The sequence below is a fragment of the Panulirus ornatus genome, chromosome 59 (assembly GCF_036320965.1).
Source record: "Panulirus ornatus isolate Po-2019 chromosome 59, ASM3632096v1, whole genome shotgun sequence".
Lineage (NCBI taxonomy): Eukaryota > Metazoa > Arthropoda > Malacostraca > Decapoda > Palinuridae > Panulirus > Panulirus ornatus.
Genome location: NC_092282.1, coordinates 2,762,144 through 2,783,420, shown reverse-complemented (window position 1 = coordinate 2,783,420; position 21,277 = coordinate 2,762,144). Strand labels below are relative to the sequence as shown.

At 36.2% G+C, this 21,277-nt stretch overlaps 2 protein-coding genes across 5 annotated transcripts in view; one reads left to right on the top strand and one right to left on the bottom strand.

Moving 5' to 3' along the window:
* The window catches only part of LOC139767128 (TBC1 domain family member 2B-like), a 168,233-nt gene that overhangs the window by 6,807 nt on the left and 140,149 nt on the right, over nt 1–21,277 (top strand). The window contains exons 8-15 of one of the 2 annotated variants that reach the window (XM_071696138.1): nt 842–1,000; nt 3,686–3,815; nt 6,231–6,353; nt 7,648–7,776; nt 8,467–8,598; nt 9,314–9,451; nt 11,088–11,264; nt 12,196–12,330. In XM_071696138.1, the coding sequence (XP_071552239.1) occupies nt 842–1,000; nt 3,686–3,815; nt 6,231–6,353; nt 7,648–7,776; nt 8,467–8,598; nt 9,314–9,451; nt 11,088–11,264; nt 12,196–12,330 (1,123 nt within the window). The remainder of the gene's footprint in view (nt 1–841; nt 1,001–3,685; nt 3,816–6,230; nt 6,354–7,647; nt 7,777–8,466; nt 8,599–9,313; nt 9,452–11,087; nt 11,265–12,195; nt 12,331–21,277) is intronic. The other variant, XM_071696139.1, reaches the window with a different exon arrangement.
* Nucleotides 12,886–21,277, bottom strand: part of LOC139767129 (uncharacterized) — a 125,317-nt gene continuing 116,925 nt past the window's right edge. Inside the window, exons 4-5 of one of the 3 annotated variants that reach the window (XM_071696141.1) lie at nt 18,897–19,061; nt 12,886–18,269 (exon numbers count right to left, since the gene is read on the bottom strand). In XM_071696141.1, the coding sequence (XP_071552242.1) occupies nt 17,949–18,269; nt 18,897–19,061 (486 nt within the window). In that variant the 3' untranslated portion in view covers nt 12,886–17,948. The remainder of the gene's footprint in view (nt 18,270–18,896; nt 19,062–21,277) is intronic. The other 2 variants (XM_071696142.1, XM_071696143.1) reach the window with 2 other exon arrangements.

Below are 21,277 nucleotides of genomic sequence, written 5' to 3'. Positions count from 1 at the left end.
ATTCTTTGTATATTTAATGCTTCAAAATTTTTCAGTATTATATGCCCCTCTTTTACTGATTCTGATGTTTTCACAGTATCATGAGCATTACACATTATTGGCATTATTGATTCCTTACAGCATTCATTAATGGATACCACTCTGGTACTTTCATTGCTGACAACAACAAAAAATCCCTTGATATACTGGTATGTAATGTTTGTAAATCATCACTGATGCTGTGTAAACATAAGATCTTTATTATAGCAGGGTGGTCATGGTCAATGTAATATCCCATATTTCATTAGGTAGAAGTAATAGGTAGGAACATAAGGCAGGAGCGTTAAGTAATAGTCAGTAGGAACTGTTAAGAGTGAGGCACAAAAGGCTAAGAAGCTGTTCTGGAGTTCACTATTATGTAGACTCTATTGCCATGGCCACCCCATTGAGGGAGTTTCGGGTGGGATGAGGCATCAGAGATATAGATGATAGACATCGATGTATTTGGGCCCATTGACTAGTTTTGATTTAGTAAGCTTTGATTTGATATCAGTATTACTTTTTTAATGCTGTTAAAATGTATGAAAGTATGAAATATCTGGCATAGTTGTTCACTATTATTTGCCTTGATGCAAAAGAAAGAAATTTGCCAAGTGAACTCAGACAGTTTGTCCATTAAATCTTTAATGATTCAAGAGTTAAAGATTGTATGATGTGAGAAATATGCAGGTTATAAGGAAAGTTGCAGACTAAAGTCTTATCTTTGTAGAGTATAAGAAAAGGCTTTCCAACAGGTTGCTAATAATTTTGCAGTCTTCCTATTAGATTTGTTTAGTTTTGAATCCTCCCTCTTTCATTTCAGAGAGTCTAGTGAATGGGAAGCCAAGTTCTACCAAATCCAAAGTAAATATTTGTTGCTGCTGAATGAGCTACATTCTCCTCAGGCAACCCAGCATGATCCTTCCATTGTTTCCCAGCTGTTGCAAGATGTAGTAGAAGCTCATGGCTCACCAGATCTCAGGTGCATTGAAAGCCCTCAAATATTTTGAATTTCATTCCTTCCAGATGTATTTTTGCATAGATGTTCATCATTTCTTGTGTTAGCAAAGCAGCACAAATATCTAATGAAGAAATGGCCTTATTTGCCCCTATTCACTTTCTAGCTGTTCTGTATAATTCACAGAAACCAGAGCTGTTTATTCACAATCAGGCCTCACATATCTTTCTGTGGTTTCCCCTGCATGTTTAGTGACTTATTGACCGGTATAGTCATGAAAGAAGCCTTGTATTCTTTATTTTTTCTGTATAATTTTGACATTTCACTTGTCTGTTTTGGTGAATTCTTATGCCTTAGAAAATTTAATTTTTTCTTTAATTATATGATTAGCAGCAGACTGTTTCAGTTACTTGAAACCAATAAAGATATAAAATTTATGGCATATTCCATGTATGTTGATTTATCTTCAGCTCTGATATTTAGCAGTGCTTGGTGTAACTGAGAAAATGTCAAATTCAGAATTGCATGAATGTAGGTTTGCGGCAGGGGTGTGTGATGTCTCCATGGTTGTTTAATTTGTTTATGGATGGGGTTGTAAGGGAGGTAAATGCAAGAGTCCTGGAAAGAGGGGCAAGTATGAAGTCTGTTGGGGATGAGAGAGCTTGGGAAGTGAGTCAGTTGTTGTTCGCTGATGATACAGCGCTGGTGGCTGATTCATGTGAGAAACTGCAGAAGCTGGTGACTGAGTTTGGTAAAGTGTGTGGAAGAAGAAAGTTGAGAGTAAATGTGAATAAGAGCAAGGTTATTAGGTACAGTAGGGGTGAGGGTCAAGTCAATTGGGAGGTGAGTTTGAATGGAGAGAAGGCTGGAGGAAGTGAAGTGTTTTAGATATCTGGGAGTGGATCTGTCAGCGGATGGAACCATGGAAGCGGAAGTGGATCATAGGGTGGGGGAGGGGGCGAAAATTTTGGGAGCCTTGAAAAATGTGTGGAAGTCGAGAACATTATCTCGGAAAGCAAAAATGGGTATGTTTGAAGGAATAGTAGTTCCAACAATGTTGTATGGTTGCGAGGCGTGGGCTATGGATAGAGTTGTGCGTAGGAGGATGGATGTGCTGGAAATGAGATGTTTGAGGACAATGTGTGGTGTGAGGTGGTTTGATCGAGTAAGTAACGTAAGGGTAAGAGAGATGTGTGGAAATAAAAAGAGCGTGGTTGAGAGAGCAGAAGAGGGTGTTTTGAAATGGTTTGGGCACATGGAGAGAATGAGTGAGGAGAGATTGACCAAGAGGATATATGTGTCGGAGGTGGAGGGAACGAGGAGAAGAGGGAGACCAAATTGGAGGTGGAAAGATGGAGTGAAAAGATTTTGTGTGATCGGGGCCTGAACATGCAGGAGGGTGAAAGGAGGGCAAGAAATAGAGTGAATTGGAGCGATGTGGTATACAGGGGTTGACGTGCTGTCAGTGGATTGAATCAAGGCATGTGAAGCGTCTGGGGTAAACCATGGAAAGCTGTGTAGGTATGTATATTTGCGTGTGTGGACGTGTGTATGTACATGTGTATGGGGGGGGGGTTGGGCCATTTCTTTCGTCTGTTTCCTTGCGCTACCTCGCAAACGCGGGAGACAGCGACAAAGTATAAAAAAAAAAAAAAAAAAAAAAAAAAATATATATATATATATATATATATATATATATATATATATATATATATATATATATATATATATATATATATATATTTATATATATGTGTCAGAGGTGGAGGGAACGAGGAGAAGTGGAAGGCCAAATTGGAGGTGGAAGGATGGATTGAAACAAATTTTGAGCGATTGGGGCCTGAACATACACGGTGAAAGGCTTGTAAGGAATAGAGTGAATTGGAACGATGTGGTATACCAGAGTGGACATGCTGTCAATGGATTGAACCAGGGCATGTGAAGCGTCTAGGGTAAACCATGGAAAGTTTTGTGGGGCCTGGATGTGGAAAGGGTGGTTTTGGTGCATTACACATGACAGCTAGAGACTGAATGTGAACAAATGTGGGGGGGGGGGCATTTCATGTGTGGCAGGGTGGCAATGGGAATGGATGAAGGCAGCAAGTATGAATATGTACATGTGTGTGTATATATATATATATATGTATGTATACATTGCAATGTATAGGTATGTATATGTGTGTGTGTGGGCGTTTATGTATATACACGTGTATGTGGGCGAGTTGGGCCATTCTTTCATCTGTTTCCTTGGCGGGGAGACAGCGACTAAGTATAATGAATATAGATATTATTTATGGATATGTAAATATTTTCTTTGGGAAATTCATGCCTCATCCAATAACTTTTATTTTTATTAAACTTGAAATTTTGCAGAGTGATACAAAATAAAGGCGAGGGGGGCATATCATGTGTGGTGGGGTGGTGATGGGAATTGATGAAGGCAGCAAGTATGAATATGTACATGCATGTATATGTATATGTATGTATACGTTGCACTACATAGGTATGAATATGTGCATGTGTGGGCATTTATGTCTATACATGTGTATGTGGGTGGGTTGGGCCATTCTTTCATCCGTCTCCTTGGCGGGGAGACAGCGACTAAGCATAGTAGATATAGATATTATTTATGGATATGTAAATATTTTCTTTGTGAAATTCGTGCCTCATCCAATTACTTTTATTTTTATTAAACTTGAAATTTTGCAGGGTGATACAAAATAAAGGTAGAGAGTTTGATGAATATGGATTCTGCATCACAGCTCCTGATGATAGCAGTTTACAATCGAGAGCTTGTTATCTCCGGAAACAGTCTCAGGCCCTAGCTCATCAAGTGCAGGTAAACAAATTCATGATTGTGATGTATGTATCATTGTCTGTTTGACAAAGTTGAAACATGCTTCCTACTGGTCTGAATAAGATATTATAGACACATGCCACTCTGAATTCACAATACCCATCATGGTGGATGCCTGAAATAAGTACTAAGGCCTCACCAAATTTGAGCCAGGTTGTGACTCTTCCAATAAAGATACTCTTATTGTAAAATATAGATACTCTTAGTGTAAATTATTAACATTTTGCTCATACTAAGATGGAAAGTTACCCAATAAACTCATACTAAGATGGAAACTTACCCAATAAAGATAGCATATTATGAACTTGATATAGGGTCTTTAGTTATGTTTGTTTATTATAAATTTGACGTACCAGTAATGAAGACACTATGTACACATGTCCCTTATGCCATCTCCCACAAGCCAGCAAGATGTCTCATGTTAAATTTCCATTTATGTATGCTTTTCCTTTTATGCAGCCATCCTTTCTGTACATATATATATATATCATATTCAGATTCCATTATTAACAGTTGTTAATATCATCAATTTAGATTTTAATGCATTCTTTAAAGTTCTGCATCAAAGGTTGCTAACAAAAGTTTTCACATGGAATAGCTTGATTGTACTTTGGTAACTAGGAAATTGGTTGACTGGCTGTAAACAAAGAGTAGTGATTAATGGTCTAACCTCAGAATGGTTATATATAAGAAGTGGTGTGCCACAGGGATAATTTTTGGACTGGTTCTCTTTCTCAGAATTAGAATTCTCAGATGATACCAAGTTAGCAAATAAATCTGCAACAGATCTACACTATGAATTATGTTGAGCTGTGAAAGATAAATAAGGAAAAGGACTTTGATGTAATAATCTTTGCTGACCTATATCCTAATAAGCAATACACAGACGTAAAAAGGGCTAAAAAAGAAAATTTGGATTCAAGCCAAGGGATTTTGCCCTCATTCTTTCCAAATTATTAGTGTGTCCCCATTTTGGACATTATTTTTAGTTTTGATAATTTGGAGAGAGTAAGCTACCAAGATGATTCCTGGACTGAGTAACAAATCCTGTGAGAGCTGACAAAACAAATTCAATTCATTAAGCTTTAAAAAGAGCAAGGGTAATGAGTGATTTGATACAGGTATTCATTGCTATCAAAGACTTCAATAACTTTGAGATAATAACCCACTTAAGTATAGATTTGTTTGATTTCACTCATGTTAATATATGAATGGATACAGACTTGTGGGCAAGCATTTTCTTTTAAGTGCAGTGAAGCATCTCTTTAATAGGATTGTAGTGCAGTGTTGAAGCTGCAGCAGCCCTTAAAAGGGGTTCTGGTGTTATTTGATGATGATGAATTGATTGGAACCCATATTTTAGGTCATCCGTTAGAGCTGTTTTCTCTTCTAGTTCTTTCCCTGGCTTCTGGATCATTTACTGTTGTGACATGAACCCTTAGTAACCCCAGACCATCTTGTTTCTGTTCTCTTGCCTCGTACATGTGTATGTGTCTTGTATTCATGCTAAAAATGAGAGATACACTTTAGATGAGCACATCTTTTAACAATTGAAGTGACCTTAAGATATACATGTCAAATTTTGGTGTGATGAAATGCTTGTGTCATGGCATATAGAATGAGTCTTGGAGGTTCTGGCGCTAACTTGATTGCTACCTAAATTTCCTGTGACTTAATGCATCATATGGAACATGTTAGGCAGTCTTGTGCTATGCAGATTTTCCAGCTCTTAGAGAATACTGTTTATAAAGATTTGCCAGTACCGTAGTTGACCCTTGTGGATAGTCGATATCTAATGGCAAGCATTTGCTAGTGTATCTTGGAAGTTGCCCCAATCATAGTAGTGTCTGAGGGACTCTGCAGTTTATGTTAGAGAATGACCAATTGGCTCCAACTATGCATAAAGATTATCTGCCTGGTTGTTAAGAATACTAATTTATGTACCTCTCTGTCAGACTAAAAAAATTTTGATTTGTGAAAGACTAATTTTTGAGCACAGTCACAATAAACTGAGGACATTTTCTTTCCATCACTACTATTAATTTGATGCACTTGGGCAAATGCTGTCTGTTGCTTGTTTTTTTGATGAAGGCATGAGATTACCTAGTGAATTTATAGATATGATTATGTCCTGTAAGCATTGTATGTCAGAGTCCATTACTGGTTATGAAGCCTCTTTGGTTGATCATTTGGAAGATTTTCCATGCAGATGTTCATAAGTCTGAGGCCTGGGGAGGCGCTGAGTACTGTAATTTCCTGGGCTTCTCATGTCTAATTTTAAGAATGAATAAATCAGAAGTCAAAATCCATTTTATGTAGTAAACAATGATGCATACATTATGTATGTGTGTTCCTTCTAACCCTTTAATGTATTATAATCTTGATGTTTTATTGCAGCATAATGGGGGTTCATGGGAGAACAAGTGGGAGAGCTTCTTGGCTGGAACAAGTGCGAAGGAGCTCCCACACTGCACAGAGCTCAAGTACCTGATTCGGGGAGGTATTCCATATCAGTATAAGGTTAGCTTTGCATATTGGTTTTTGTTGCCAATGTTGATCGTATGATATTTGCCATGATTTATAGTTTTTAATGCTGTTTTCTTGATTTCTGTCTTTTTTGAGGTAATATCTTCCATAGAAATATATGTGCTCATCCATGTTTGCTCCTCCCGTCAGTTTATTTCTTCAGTTTCTTTTACATCAGTCTAAGAGTACAAACGTATATACACTTTTTCAGTCATTATAGTCATTAGCATGACAGCATAGTTTTATGAGGCATTTGTTAAATACCATGCATTTTTTCTCATATTTTACAGTCTGTATCTATCTATATCTGTGATGCATGTTCCACTTGGAACTTCCTTAAGAGGGTGACCACGGTAATAGTGTTTCCTTAACTAGTGAACTCCATTGCTGCTGCTTAGTCTTTAGTGCCTCACCCTTAACAGGCCACTTTCAGTGGGCAACTCTGGTACATTGTTTACAGAGACTCCTACCCAATGTACCTACTGACGGCGTTTACTTAATGCTCCTGCCTGATATTTCTACTTACTGCTTTCTACCAACTAATTCTATTTTCTATACACCAAAAAAAAATGATTACTGATCATTTTTATGTTCTATGTAATAAATATTTTCTTGACCTGCTGGAGGGTGAAAGAAAATTTGAATTGTGTAATTTGATACCACTTGTTTTTATATGGCGAATAGTATGAAAGAAAAAATATATATATATAGATTGTCATGTGGATCATTGGGGTTCTCATCGCTGGGGAGCACATACTGCTCAATTTTGTTTACACTTCGTAGTTTATTGTGAAATCTTTTTGTATGCCATGGTTGGAAGATAACTGGAGAACTCATGTAATTGTTTTGTAATGGGTTTTAAGGCATTTCATGAAACTACCATAGATCTGCTGAAATTTGATTGTTGGCACAAAATTTCATATAGATCTTTTTAGAGATCCTCTCTTATGAACAAATGTAGATTTATAAAGGATCTGATAAAAAATTTAAACAAGTTCTTATAGTATTGTAGATTTAATCTAAAGGATAATATTTTATTTTTGGTAAAACATCTCTGCTGATTTTTAGGTTATGATTAATTGTGACAGCTTGATTCACAATTGGGTCATCTAAAAACATTAAGGTTTCATTGATAAAGTGGGGGATCCTTTATTACAAAAGTTGGTATTTGAAGTAATATTGTAATTTATGATGTGCAGTTACAGTATGCATCACTCCTGTAGACTAAAGGTTTTGAGAGCGTATGTGATAATTTAGTATGAATAATTCTCACATATTTATGTTATAGGGTAAGGTTTGGCGACTGCTGATAGATGCTCAAGTAGCTCCTTTAAAAGCTGCATTACCTTCTAATTATTATCAAGACCTTCTTGCTCGACGTACAACATCTTCCACACTTGTCTCTGCCGCCAAACAGGTAAGATTCTGATAAAATGCATGAAAGTTGATAGACTCTTTTTAAGTGCAAGTTTAGTCTTTGCTTTCTTAAGTTCAGGGTTATGGAAAATGGGGTTCATAGCCTTTTTGCAAATTATGAGTAATATGTGGATATAGAAACAATGATGATGATAATAATGATTTTAATAATAATGATAATAATGATAATAATAATGATAATGATAGTATTGATGATAATATCCCTGGGATAGGGTAGAAAGAATAATGCCCACATACTCCTTGCATGTCATAGAAGGTGACTAAAAGAGGTGGGAGTGGGTAGCTGAAAATCCTCCCTTCCTGTATGTATATATAGTTTCCAAAAGAAGGAACAGAGCAAGGAGCCAAGTGAGGAATTTTTCCTCTCAGGCTCAGTCATCTGCTTTTGTCGCTTCCTTGCTTATGCGTATGAAGAAAATGATTATGATGATGATTATAATCATTATAGTGATAGTAAGGATGGTAATAATGATGATATCATCAGTTTGCTGCATTGGTATCTACAAAAAACATAAGTACTGTAAACAGAAAAGTAAGGATGGTAATAATAATGATATCATCAGTTAGCTGCATTGGTATCTACAGAAAACATAAGTACTGTAGACAGAAAAAGAATTGGCCTAAACAAGCAATGTACTAACTGAGTACTGCTTTTACAACATTCTTTCAGATTGAACTGGATCTGTTGCGAACACTACCAAACAACCGTCATTATGAATCTTTTCACTCTGATGGCATTGCTAGGTTGAGACGTGTTTTGCTTGCGTTCTCTCGCCATAATCCCCAAGTTGGATACTGTCAGGTAAGTTTCAATTTTTTCAGTTGTTGAATTTTTGTTATTGATAGGAAGCTGAAGATGTTTATAAGTACTTTGTTTGGTTTGGTTTCCAGGTTTATTATATTTGCTTTTGTCAGTATGGGTTATGAAGCAGGAGAAGTAGATTTTAGGGTGGAGCAGATGATTGTCTGTAGAGGATGCAGAGTTTTTTTTTTGTCATTCTTTGATAGTTTGTTTATGGCCTTTGTCTTGATGTTTTTGGTGTGGGCTGAATGTCACATGCATTGTATGTGATGGCACAATTGAAGTTTTGTTAAATGGTAGTGGTTGGCTATTCAGGGTGATAGGAGGATGCAGGTTGGATTCGTGTCTCAGGTGTTAAGGGAATGACAGTAGACGTATGTGGAGATGTGGACATTCTATTTCAGGTGAACCAGTTTTCTAGTTGTGTAATGTAGTGTTGCCTGTTTGTTGTTGTCTATCCTACATCTGGGTGCTGTGATGTGACTGTAAGGTCATCTGCATATAACAAGTAATGAATGTGAAATACATTTTGTAGTATAGTGATTTTGCCTTAGATACAGTGTCCAAACTGGCTTGAAGAGAGTACCTAACGTAATTGCATCCTCAATCTAGTTGGTTTATACTCAGAAATGATTCTTTTTAGTATATGAAACCCATTTTTTGTTGTTGACATTATTTAATGTGCAGCATTTCAAGATTTTGCTCTCTTTTACAGGGTTTGAATCGTCTTGCTGCCATAGCTTTACTGTTTCTTAATGAAGAAGATGCATTTTGGTGTCTTGTGTATATTGTGGAGTATCTTATGCCACCTGATTATTACAACAAAAATCTCTTGGGATCTCAGGTAGATCAGGTAAGGAAATTTGAAGAGTACAACAGTTGTAGGGCCACAGTGCCTGATAATTAAAAATGGTATTTTAAATGTACAGGTGGTGGATTATAAGATAGCTTATGGAGTTGTATCTAATGCATTGGAAAATCAGTCTTTTTGGTGATTGTTCATTTGTACTGTAATTGTACTGAATTACATTACACCATATTGATGTAGTATTTGTGTTTGCTATGTCACTTAATGTGAAATCACTGTATAGTACTGGGTCTTGGGCAGGGTCTGGAGCATACCTCTTTTAATGCTATAATAGAAGTGGTTCACTTTTAATAGATTTACTTTGAGTACTCTTTATCTGCAAACACAGCCCTCATATAAAGCTGGGAAGACCTATATAAACTTTAATTCTTTGCTTGGCAAAGAATGCAACCAAGAGGGGTGGGAATAGGGGCTGAATATCTTCCTCTCACGTATATTTGCTTTCTGAAAGGAAGGTGCAGAGCAAGCCAGTCAAATAATTTTTCTGTGAAGGCTAAGTTCTTGGTGCTGCCTTGGTAAGGTGTGACAAAGCAATTTAGTATAAAAAGAAATTTTATTATTTGAAGTGTGATTATACAGAATCCTTATAATGTTTACAAAACAGAAATTGATGAAAAAGTCTGAACAGGAATTTAGACTCTGATTGAAGAGTTGAGAGCAGTGTATGAAAGCTCATTTTTGAGTCACTTTAAAGAGTTTACAGAAGGTAATATCATTTTTGATGTCTCAGTTTTGTTAGGGGGTATTTTTAATACTGCTTTGGAGCCTTGACATGACAGAGTAATTGGCTGTTTATAAACATCCTTCTAGCTCAGCCTGGCTTGACTTGAACCTGGGTTTTATGGGGTGTAAGTGTATTGTGTTACCCCTGTTAATAGTGCTTCTGAAGTTCAGGACTTAAGTAAAAGCAAATTGCTTGTGTTCAAAATTTATAAAAGTTTCTTAATCAGACAGAATTATATATTGCATTAATGATGCTGGGACATGTAATCCTATACATGAAGGATAGAGAATTATGTGTTAAAAAGATTTGTTGCTCACATCTATACTAGATATCTTTATTATGCATTTAGAAATTATGGAAGATTAGTGATGAAGACATTTAGAAAATAACAGAAGATATGAGGGTAAGGGATACGAGTCTAGAGTGATTGTTTACTCTCTTGTCCAAGGTGGAGAGAGAGGGAAGAGTGAGATTTTTAGAGTGTAGGGCAGGTCTGTAGTATGGTGGTGGTTGTGAGAGGCATGGGAAGTTAATGAATTGATGTTTACAGATAACATTGCTATAGGATAGTCTCCAAAGAGAATCTTGAAATCAGTGACAGAATTTGTGAGAATGTATGAAGGGAGAATATTTAGAAAAAATGAGAACAGAAGTAAGGCAGTGAGGTGCAGGGAAAGGCACGATGATTTGACTTCCTTCAATTAGACATGTAAGCAGAAAGTCTTCTTGGCATTTTTACAGTCTTTGAAGAACTTATACATACTACTTTACAGACATTTGTATTAGTCACCCTTTAATTGTTTATATCAATAATTCATCATATTTCACTTTGGTCATGAATACAAGAGCCTTCCAGTCAGCTGGATGTATTATTACTTATGTGTTTTACCCTTTCAGCGAGTCTTGAAGGACTTAGTGGCTGAGAAGCTACCTCGACTTAATGCTCATTTAGAACATCATGGGCTTGATATATCACTGTTTACTTTCAACTGGTTCCTTTGTATCTTCATTGACATTATCCCACCTGTTACCTACCTCACAATTTGGGATTCTTTTTTATATGAGGGGTCTAAGGTTAGTTATCACTGTATTTCATGGTGTTTTGTAATGACTTTGAGGGAAGTTCAGTTGTGGTTTTACTTATCTAAGTAAATGTTCACAGTTGATATGGTTTTGATATTTTGAATATAGAAAGTGATAAGATTTTTGTTGAATATATGATGTAATATTGAATGATATATATATTTGTCATCATTATGAACATTACTCTTTATCCATCTTTACTGCATGTTTGAGTGTCGTGTGCAGAATCGTTTTCAAACATCACAAGTCATTGCATACTTCCAGATGCTCATGCACAGCAACATCTAAAGCAGATGCTTCTTCACTTTGCTCTTCCACTTTACCATTAAACAATTTTCCTATATGCCCCATTTCACCTTCTACATATAACTATGCTGTTGATTAGTCTTCCTTCATTATTCTTGCATAATAATTCTTAGAATTTTTGGTTGATTGAAATCCTGATTGTTGCACTTTCAGCTACAGATAAATGGCAACATTGTCATACTGCTTTTTACTCATCAGATAGTGCCAGAGCTTTTTGCTGCAGTTGTATAGCTAACATACAGGGGTTGAAAGTTGGTGGTTTAGAATGGCAGTATCAGAGAGGGCCAGTGTTCTTCTTTGTTACTGTGCTAGATGTTATCTGTAGGTTTGTTACTTCAGTCTGGGAGGATGTTAGGATGTACCATTATTTCTCTGAAGAAGGTGTCAAAACTAGTTAAGAAGAATAGATTCATAGCTTTTGCTTTTAGGATTCCTTTTCACATTTAACTCACTTGTTGCTGTGACTAACACTCACTCAGTCAGTCTGTCAAAGCCACAGCATTATACTTATCATTCATGACTGTCACGCATCAGATTTTGTTTGTAGTAATTCTTAAAAAGTCGATTTTTGTGAATTATTCCTCATACTAAAAGATTCACAACTTCCTCTTTCTAGGTACTCTTTCGATATGCTCTTGCTGTATTCAAGCTATGTGAAGAGGGAGTTTTGGAAAGATGTGACTACATGGATATTTTCAATTACCTTCGCTCTGTCCCTGAACCTATCACAGATATTCCCAGACTTCAGGAGGTGAGTGTTTGTGTTGTCTTGATCTTTGTATTTTTGCTTGTTTTGTGTTATCCATCTTGGCAAGAACAGGGAAGATGAAAAGGTAATTGAAAAACCCGCATTAGCGAGGTAGCACAAGGAAACAGACGAAAGAATGGCCCAACCCACCCGCATACACATGTATATACATATCCATCCACACACGCACATATACATACCTATACATCTCAGTGTATACATATATATACTCACACAGACATATACAATATATACACATGTACATAATTCATACTGTCTGCCCTATTCATTCCTGTCGCCACCCTGCCACACATGAAATAACAACCCCTTCCCCCCGCATGTGCGTGAGGTAGTGCTAGGAAAGGACAACAAAGGCCACATTCGTTCACACTCAGTCTCTAGCTGTCATGTGTAATTAAATATATTTTTTTATATCAAGATCAATATTTTTTCTGAATCATGCCTACAAGAATTTTAGTTGACACATTATCCATAAACTGATTATATAGTATAGTGTTGTGATTTCATATAATGATTTTGAGGATGAATTGAAAACTGTTGATTGAAAGACACTTTATTGCTCCAAAATTTTTGACATCAGCATGTAAGTAAATACAAATCATAATTCAGGTATATAGTATGCCAAGAACAGTAGGGAGCTTTAAAACACTGGCTACTACTGAATGTTGCAAGATAAATCAAAGTGTTTACTCTAAACCTACCTTAACTATCTTACAAGCCCAGATGATGTCAGTGAGTACCATACATATGAAAAAATTTACCATATTGATTTCCATTTTATGAGGGCTTTCCAAAGCTAGTTCAGGAAAGCTAAGTAAAAAGTCAGCATCACTCTGAAATATCTGTCTTGCTCTATCAAACAAAATTTAGAATCTAGGCGGACATTAGTAGCACAACAAGAAACATTTCTGCCACAATTCTTATACACTATGGGCTGAGAGTGTGAACTTAGAATTAAGTCTTGGAACTATTGACAGATTTGACTATATTGTTACTCATGGTCCTTAGTCATCAGACTTTTATACATGACCTTCTTACATGAGCTGTAGGTTTAACACCAGTTTAGATTTACTGAATGAGTGATTGCTGTTGCTGAATGCAGATATTTCCTGTTAGGTAGAAGTTCTGCAGTGGCTTTGATTTCTGTGGTTCTAGTATTTTAAGTTTGGCATAATACAGAATGTAAAACTGCAGACATATAGTTTGATTAGTTTTTGTCTTGTATCACAACTCAAGCTCTGTTTAAGAATGATGGCTGGAAGTGCGATTATGTATGGTGCAAGGGCAGTAAATGAGCCTGTTGTCACCACACTGAAGACCTATAACATATATCACTGATCTAAATCTAAACTAATTTTCAACAGAAACAAAAAAGAGCAGATGCTCTGTTTTATATTTTAAATTTCTATACATCTTTATATATTTCATATTTAAAAGCTTATGAATGTATAGGGAGATTGTGGAGAATTTTGAAGATAATTTTGTTCTCAGCTATCACATCATGAAATTGGAATGTTTTTATTCAGCACAGAGATGGTATTGGTTTAACATAAACAGCTGATGATGATGGAAATACTTACTTGCACATCATATAACAATTCAATGATGTTATTAGTTTGATTATCTAACACGTATGTTATGATTATTCAGCACATTATTTATTTGTATAACTCTATTACGCATAGGATTTTGGCTAATCTGTACATGTGGATGTTCAAGCATTATTTTTTATGTAATATTTGTGCAGTACAGTCATTTAGTTGTGGAATTATTATTGCACTGAATTGGATTATGAATTCCGTGAAATCATTAAGATATACCTGAGGGATTTTTGGAGCTAGAGACCAGGACACCATGGCCACTTATTGAAAAGGGCAGTCATACTAGGTCTCATTACCACCAAAACACTCCTCTAATGTTTATAATGTGCTTCTAGGTTATGCACAGGATTGATTACTTCTTGCTCATTTCCATAGTCCAGAGACAGAACAAATGACAGAACAGTATATTTGGTTAAGGAGTTGAGATCATTTGTTGCCATTATGATGTCACTTATGAAGTTACCTCTCTCATGTTTTGGTAATCTAATGGCACACTGTAGTCCCCCATTCTTTGTATTTTCACACACAATTGACAGACATTCTTTTCAAGGAAAGAATGAGAATAGTTTTTATTCCCGTATAAGAGCACGACTGTGTGTGTGTGTGTTGAATGGTTGGTTTAAAGTTTTACATGGTAAGTGTGGTAAAGCCACTTGATTCAAGTGTACTCAGGTTGCTGCTCAAAGGGTCGTCATTTTAGCTTTAATAATTGTCAAGTTGATATTTAGGTAAGAGGTTATAGAATAAGTAAGTTATGACATACTCTGTATATATACATACATACCATATTATAATTTTTAATTATTTAACCCTAGGACTCCTTTGATGGGGCCTCTGCAGCTTCAAGGCTGCACTAGTCAGTAGCAGAGAAATGATGGGCTCCTTTGGAGTGAGGAGATCCTCAGTGAGATTGTACTCTTTTTTGTTCACTGAAGATGATACAACCTTGCGGAAGGTGACTTTCCACTTAGGGTGTAACATCATTCAGGTGGAGTCCAGTAAAAGACATACAATTTACATAATGTATGTATGTGTGTGTGTGTGTGGTTGTGTGTGCATGAGTGTATAATGACCAATTTGGTAATTACGCACATATACACATACACAGTTGTGTGATAGGAGAGAATGTTTAACAAGTGGGGCCCCATGAGTGTAATACTCCCTCTCCGTACAGCACAAATAGGTGATTCCAAATAGGTAGTTACTCACACTCAGTGTACAGGGGTGGTAGATGAATATATCAAATGAAGTAGGATGTGTTAAATGTGGACAGAAGTTTAAAAGGTGTATAATAGAAGAGAATGATCAGAAATGGAGCCCCATGAGTGTAAATTACTTCCCAGCACTGTACAAATAGGTAATTACACACACACACACACACACACACACACACACACACACACACACACACACACACATGACATAACATGAAATTAGGCAAGAAACTTGTTAAAGATGATGTGAGGAAATATTTTTATAGTATGAGTGGTAAATTAATATAAAATGAATGAAGATGTGATTAATGCAGACAGCATACAGAAATTAAAGAAACTGCATGATAAAGAATGTTCATAAGGTGGGGCCCCACAGGCATAAAACTCCCTCTCCATGCAGTGTAAATAGGTGATTATTCATACATACACACAGCATAGGACAGCAAGAAATTAAGCAAGAATTTTACAAAAAAAAGTTGTGAAGAAGAGTGTAGGATGAATAAAAACAATGTGGCCCTGTAAGTGTTAAACTCCCTTCCTGTACAGTGCAATAGGTAACTAGAACAGGTAATTACTCAAGAGATAGGGCCCCTATGTAAAATGAACCCCCCTTAGAGAACAAATAGGAGTTACACAGTGGAGAGTAACAATGATGGTACCAGAATTAGGAAAGTTGAGTTACAGGGAAACTGTAGGGTCTTAAATTTCCTAACCTTGGAAGACAGAAAAGTGAGGATTGAGCTGATAACTTTTTAAGATTTTGAAGCAGTTTGATGATGTAGTTGATGAACAGTTCTTTGAGTGATGCATGATAAACTGAGTAGAGGATATAACAAGAAATTAAGAAGAAACTTCTTGAAAAAGATATGAAGTGCTTCTATAGTGTAAGAATGGTGGTTGAGGAGAATAAAATGAGTGGAGATATTTAATGCAGATGGTATATAGAAATTTAATAAGTTGCATGATAGTAGAAAATATTCAAAAGGTGGAGTTTTACAATTGCTAAAGTCCCTCCCCATTCAGTACAAATAGGTAATTACATATAGAAAATTTTTTCAGAGAGCTGTGTTACAAGGAGAGGATAAAGGCAATGACTTTGTCAAACCAGTTTGATGATTTCAGCACTGAATAGCTCTTTGAAAGGTGCATTGCTCTTTGAAAGATGCCAAGTTAGAACAATTATGGGCTATAACATGAAATATAGCAAAAAGTTTGTGGGAAAAGATGTTTTGAAGTACTGATATTGTATAAGAGTTGTGGATGAGTGAAGTGAGCTAAGTTATGATTTTGTGAATGCAGGCAACAGACAGAAGTTGAAAACTTTACAATGGTAGAACTCCCTTCATGTACTACACAAACAAGTAATTACTGGGGGAGAGAGTGAGAGATAGCAAGGTACCAGAATTATGAGACCTGGGTTATAGTGAGCTGTGGAAGAGAAAATAGTAAGGGGTGACTTGATAACAATCTTAAGTTTTAAATCAGTTTGATTATGTCGTCAGTGAACTCTTCATTGTAAGTTGCTAAGATAGAGCAGCCAGAGGCCATAACATGAAGTTAGGCAAGGAAATGATTAAGAGTAGATGTAAAGAAGCACTTGTATGGGAAAAGAGCCATGGATGAAAGGAATAAACTAAATGATGAAATTGTGAACGTCGTCAGCATTCAAAAGTTTAAAAAGTTATATGATAGTAGAGAAAGTTTAAGAGATGGGGCTTCATTTGTGTATAACTTCCTCCATGTGCAATGCAAATAGGTAATTACTTACACACACACACACACCCATACAAGTGTTGAACTCCATACCCATACAGTACAATAAATGATTACATAAGAAGTAATTGAACACACAGGAGCTTATCAGTTTTTCTCATCATTGGATTTTTTCATTGGAGGCCTCTGATAATTCATCAGTCCAGCTACCTCAACAACCATTTCACCCTATTATGTTGAAATGAAGAAGGCTCGATATATACATGTGTGTGTGTGTGTGTGTGTGCGTGTAAGCAAATATATTAATATGATTATATATTAATGCTACCTCACTAATGTGGGAAATGGCAAATATATATGAAATATATATATATATATATATATATATATATATATATATATATATATATATATATATATATATATATATACTTGATCACTGTTTCTCGCATCAGCGACGTTGGCACCAGGAAACAGACAAAGAACGATCCATCCACTCACACACACACACACACACACACACACACACACACACACATATATATATATATATATATATATATATATATATATATATGTATATAGGGATTGCAGTTTCTTTGATTAGACTTTTGAGGATCAACCTTTCTGTTGAAGATATCTGAGTCTCAGAACCTTAATTCTTAGTGGAATTTTTCAGCATAACAATATTGAGTACATTCAGTCAGGAATTAGGTACAATACTAATTCAAAGGAGAATATACTATAGTACAAAAAATAAAACATAATTTATCATACTCTTTAGTATGTAAAGTAGCATAATTAATATAAATCGTATTCATATTTTGCTTATTGAATATACATAGCATCTTTATCCTGATAATTGTAAATCAAACTAAGTTTTTTTTCATAGATGTTTATTGTAAATTCTTTTGTTTGGGATATTAAATGAATTTGCTGGTCAGTTTTTGTCATTATAATTTTGTATAGAAATTTTTTTCTGCAGAATTAATCCTCATATGGGTATAAATACTAACTTTTTGCCATGAATACCATATTCTCCTTTGATGTTGTGGATGTTATAACCACCAACTCACAGCTTCCTAGCAGCAATAGCACGATGCAGGGCCTTATTCCTCTTATCACGCCGTTCCTTCTTTTCCTTTACTTTGTCCTTTCCCTTCTCCTTTCGCCCAGACTTCTTCCATCCATGCTTTTTTGGGCTGTACTTCTTAGGGGGCTTATGAACTTTAGCCTTGGTTGATGGGGTGCTTGCCTGCATGGAGGTGGAGGGTGCAACAGCAGCAGTAGTACTGGCTGGGGAAGGTTTGTGATGTGTCTTGTTCACCTTGTGAACCCTAGGAGGTCGTGGAGTCACATGGATTAACCTCTCTGACTCCATGGGTATACCATCCTGTCAAGAAAGTAGAAGTATGAGAATACATGTGAAGTAGGAACATATATCTGCTTCAAATTGCATGAATTGCATATGATTTTCACCCATCTATAATAAGAAATAGACTGATTAATAATTCAGGCATTCAAACATTTAAGTGATAGTGAAAAAGATTCTTGTTTGTGGGATTTAGATTAAGTATGTTATATACATGCAAGCTTCAAGAACAGGTACTTGCTTACTTAACCAGATCAGTAAAATATAATTTGAAAATTAGGAAAATGTGCTTAAAGATTAGAATTTTTGTAATTTTTGTCAATCATTTTCACCATCATATGTTACAAATTACAGAGAATACATATTGCAGCTGCATTCAAAATGAAAGCTGAAAAATACACATATATATGCAAATGATATATGCAAATGGGAAAAAGTTCTATTACAAAAGGTAAACAAAGTCCATAAAATAGCTCTCACTTGTAAGACAGATGGGAAGTGCAAAAAATACACCAGCTGAAAAAAGAAGTTTAACAAGGGTTTACAAAACAAGTAACAACAACAAAAATAAACTATTTGAAGAAGCACCGCCACAAGAAGAGAGCACAAGGACATGTGATGTGGGGGCAGATTAACTGATTTTTCTACCTTGGTGCCATTTTTGCCCTTGCCTCCAGCCTTCTGGTCAGTAGTGTTGGGGCTGGTAGACACATGGGGCGTTCTGTTGGTGAGGAGGTGGAGGGATGCCTCCTCACCACGGGGCACTCTGTTGGTTATCAGATGCTTTCCTACAGCCTCTCCCCTCCTCTGCTGCTATGAGAGGAGCACTGGTTAGGAAACCATGGTATTTAGCCCTGTTTAAGTATCAGTGTGCTGTGTTAGTTGTTCGTGTATGTGGTGAAGGTCATTTAAAACGCTGTGAAACTGAAATTTCAAGCTCCATTTTTCAATCAGATCCAGATTCTTTTGCATAATTGTATTTTTCCTTGTGGTGAATTTGGGAAATACTGATACATTTATTACTCTATAAACTTATTCATATCCTTATTTAATTCATTAGAAATTATACTTTTGAACAATGTTTCTTGCTACTTCATTTTGTTTTATTCATGATGGAGAAAATGACAGCTTCAATTACAATTAAATAAACCATCGTTTTTGGATTAACATTATGCTTAGGGAGAGTCGAGGACTTCTTAGTAGTTCTGAGTGAAGAAATGCATCCTGTGCAAACAGCTGAATAAGATTAATGATGCAGCTTTATATAAACAAAACATGGTTTTATTGTGCAGGACGCTTTTACCCATCATAGAATTCACTTTATTTGTTCATATTATTGTTTTGCAAATACTCAAGGTGTTACAGTGGATGAGTAATGAGCTTCTAATCAATTTCTGTTTAGGAACAAAATTAAGAGTACATTATGATTTAAAACATATTGCTTAGCTTTATAGTTTAAAATAATGGATATGTTTGTGTACTATGAACCATAAACTTGCATAAGGCAACATGGCTTTTCCTATTGTTGTACACAAATCAGTAACTTTTAACAAAACCTGAGAGACGCTGATGGATGAAATTGTTTTTATTCCTGAAAAAGTAACATTACATTCATCAATGATTAGAAAATGAGCACAGATTCATTAATATAGCATTGTCAGTTGTAGAAAAAATGAAGTACATTGTTTCCAGTATTCAGAAAGAGGGTCATAATTTTTGTTACTGATATAGTGTGTGGCTCAGGCATAATACAAGATACCATAAGTAAAGTAAGATAATTTTATTCTGGATGAAGATTGTATAGTATGTATAGTATATATTGTTTTATTATTTGAAATTCAGTTTTGTAACAAAGAAAATAACCTTTATTAAAGTGAAGGATGGCTGTTTCATAATAAGGTTGATATAGTTAGTTTCTATCTGATTATTCTCCATTATTTGTGAATGATTATGTTGATTATGTTTTAAGACTAGTTTAGACTTCCACACCCTTAATATGATAAGAGTTTTGAAAACCACCACCGTCAGCCTTAGTGGATTACTTGTAAGTTTTCAGGGTAACATGGTCATGGTCACAAGAAGGTTTGTCCCTTCACCAGGGCTCTTCTAGGTGAGGTTAGATTAGGTTTGTACCTTAACCTACCCATACTTAGTAGTCTAATCAAACTTAGCTTAGAAAATGATGGTGGGGAAGGGGCGAATCTACTGGTTATTCTATTATTCCGTTGGATTTTTTTTTGTTAGCTTTTATTTACATCACCCTACAGTAACTAAAGATGTGGCATGCGTCTCACATTGGGCTGATGGTAGAGTAGCATATGTGACAGGTTAGGGAAGTGGACATCTCATGGGATATAGACCGTGGATGGGGTTTAGACAACAGGTGAGTGGTGTATAGATGGAGGTCGTACAAGTTCTTTGCACCCAAGCATGCCGCATCGGTATGTATGTCTTTGCATTTATTTTTTCGTCGCTGTTGTAATATCACAGTTTTTACTCGTTTGTATTCCTTATCAGCTATCATACATAACTTGATATCTTGATAGGGTTTAGTTCAGAGTGTTTACAAGCAGGAAGTGAGGAAGCCTTCGCGTTTCTTGTTCATTTTTGAAAGGATGAAGGTCTGCCTTCAGATGGACGATGACCTCGTAGAATCCTCTGTCACTGGATTACTATGATGAGCCACTGATGTTAGCTGTCTGTGTCTGGTATTTGAAGGGGAGATGGCGAGGGGGTCGGGTATACGGGCAAGCGGCCGTGAATGAAGTGTTGTTTGGGTGTTGACGGAGATGAGTCGGCAGGACTGTACCCCCTTCCCCATCCCCTCACACAGCCACATCCCCCCTTCACTACCTCTAGTGTGTTATACGTATGCTTCGATCGTCTCACGGTGTGAGTGGTACTGTAGTCGATATTTTCGTTGCCATTTGAGGAGCACAAGCGAACGACCAGGAGCATCAGGCTTGGACTGTGGCCTCGGTCCTCACTAGTCGCTTAATATTGCCTGAGCTGTGACCTTGAGGCTCCTG